The sequence below is a fragment of the Semicossyphus pulcher genome, unplaced genomic scaffold, assembly GCF_022749685.1.
Source record: "Semicossyphus pulcher isolate SPU_LCO1_2020_fin unplaced genomic scaffold, fSemPul1.0.p SCAF_13, whole genome shotgun sequence".
NCBI lineage: Eukaryota > Metazoa > Chordata > Actinopteri > Labriformes > Labridae > Semicossyphus > Semicossyphus pulcher.
In genome coordinates, this window is record NW_027211637.1 from 1,206,381 (window position 1) to 1,207,500 (window position 1,120).

A 1,120-nucleotide genomic window follows, 5' to 3' on the forward strand; every position below is an offset into this window, starting at 1 on the left:
GTGTTTTGTGGCTGTTCTCATTATTTTAAGCAGAATGTGAAGGTGTTTGGGTTCAGTGCCAACACTGGTTTGGTTTGCTTTTGTGATGTCACTTCCTGGTGTGTCTGTAAACACGTCAAACGTCTAATGCTCCAGCAATGATGGTTTTAATTATGGATCAGTTTAAGCAGAAGATGCACAAGTGAATCAGTTAAACATCATGTCTGTTATTAAGATACAGTTTGTTAAACTGGAATTTGTTCTATTAAACAGACACTGTGTTACTGGCCATACATTATTCATTAACCCACATAAAACCAGCATATACATACAGTACCTCTGGTTTATATAGGACAGCCTGAAGGTGATGTAGCTCCCAGTATTCCCATGAAGAGAGAGCGTTCTATAAAAGCATCCAGAGGAGTCAGGTCCCTGTCATCCAGGATGTGCTCCAATACGCACACACGCTAAAAATAGTCCGCGGGTTTAAATTTAGGTTGAAGTCTGTTGTGTGCAGAGGATGCTGCTGCGGGAGTCACAGCACCTTCTGCCATCTAGTGGGGGGAGATGTGTAACTGCAGCCTGGAGCAGCCAGCAGGTCTCTGGTCTGGTCATGTGGTGCGACCAGTGAGCAGAGAGAGGAAGGTTCGATGCTGGAGCAGACGCAGACAGAATCTGTGCACGTTCGCAAACACCTCGTCTGATGAACACTGTGACGGAAAGATGAAGAGAAGCAGCCCGGAGGGGATTAAAAGCAAATGAGGAGGGAGGGGAGAGAAAAGAGAGAGAGAGCGACACAGAGAGAGAAGAGCTTAGCAGCAGCAGCAGCAGCAGCAGGAGGAGGCAGGCAGGATGAGGAGAGGAGCAGCCGAGGAGGTGCAGGAGACCACCATGAGATCCGGGGTGTGAAGGCGAGGGAGCGCTAACGTTCAGCAGGAGGGATGCTGCTCACGCTGCTCTTCTACCTGCGAGTCAAAGGTAGGAGGCGTGTGTGTCTGAGAGGCGGTCCTGAGAGGGTTCACGGGAGCTGAGTGTAGTCGAGGTGAGCCGGCTTTTAGCCAGCGATGACATCATTGGAGGAAATGGTGTCTTCTTCTTTTACTACTAATCGTGCAGATCAACTGCTGCTCTGTCGGACCTG

At 49.3% G+C, this 1,120-nt stretch overlaps 1 protein-coding gene across 1 annotated transcript in view; it reads left to right on the forward strand.

The window, feature by feature from the left end:
• Positions 1-625: 625 nt before the first annotated feature.
• Positions 626-1,120, forward strand: part of prkcz (protein kinase C, zeta) — a 69,560-nt gene continuing 69,065 nt past the window's right edge. The window contains exon 1 of the mRNA XM_069660485.1: positions 626-957. Within this exon, the coding sequence (XP_069516586.1) occupies positions 921-957 (37 nt within the window). The 5' untranslated portion in view covers positions 626-920. The remainder of the gene's footprint in view (positions 958-1,120) is intronic.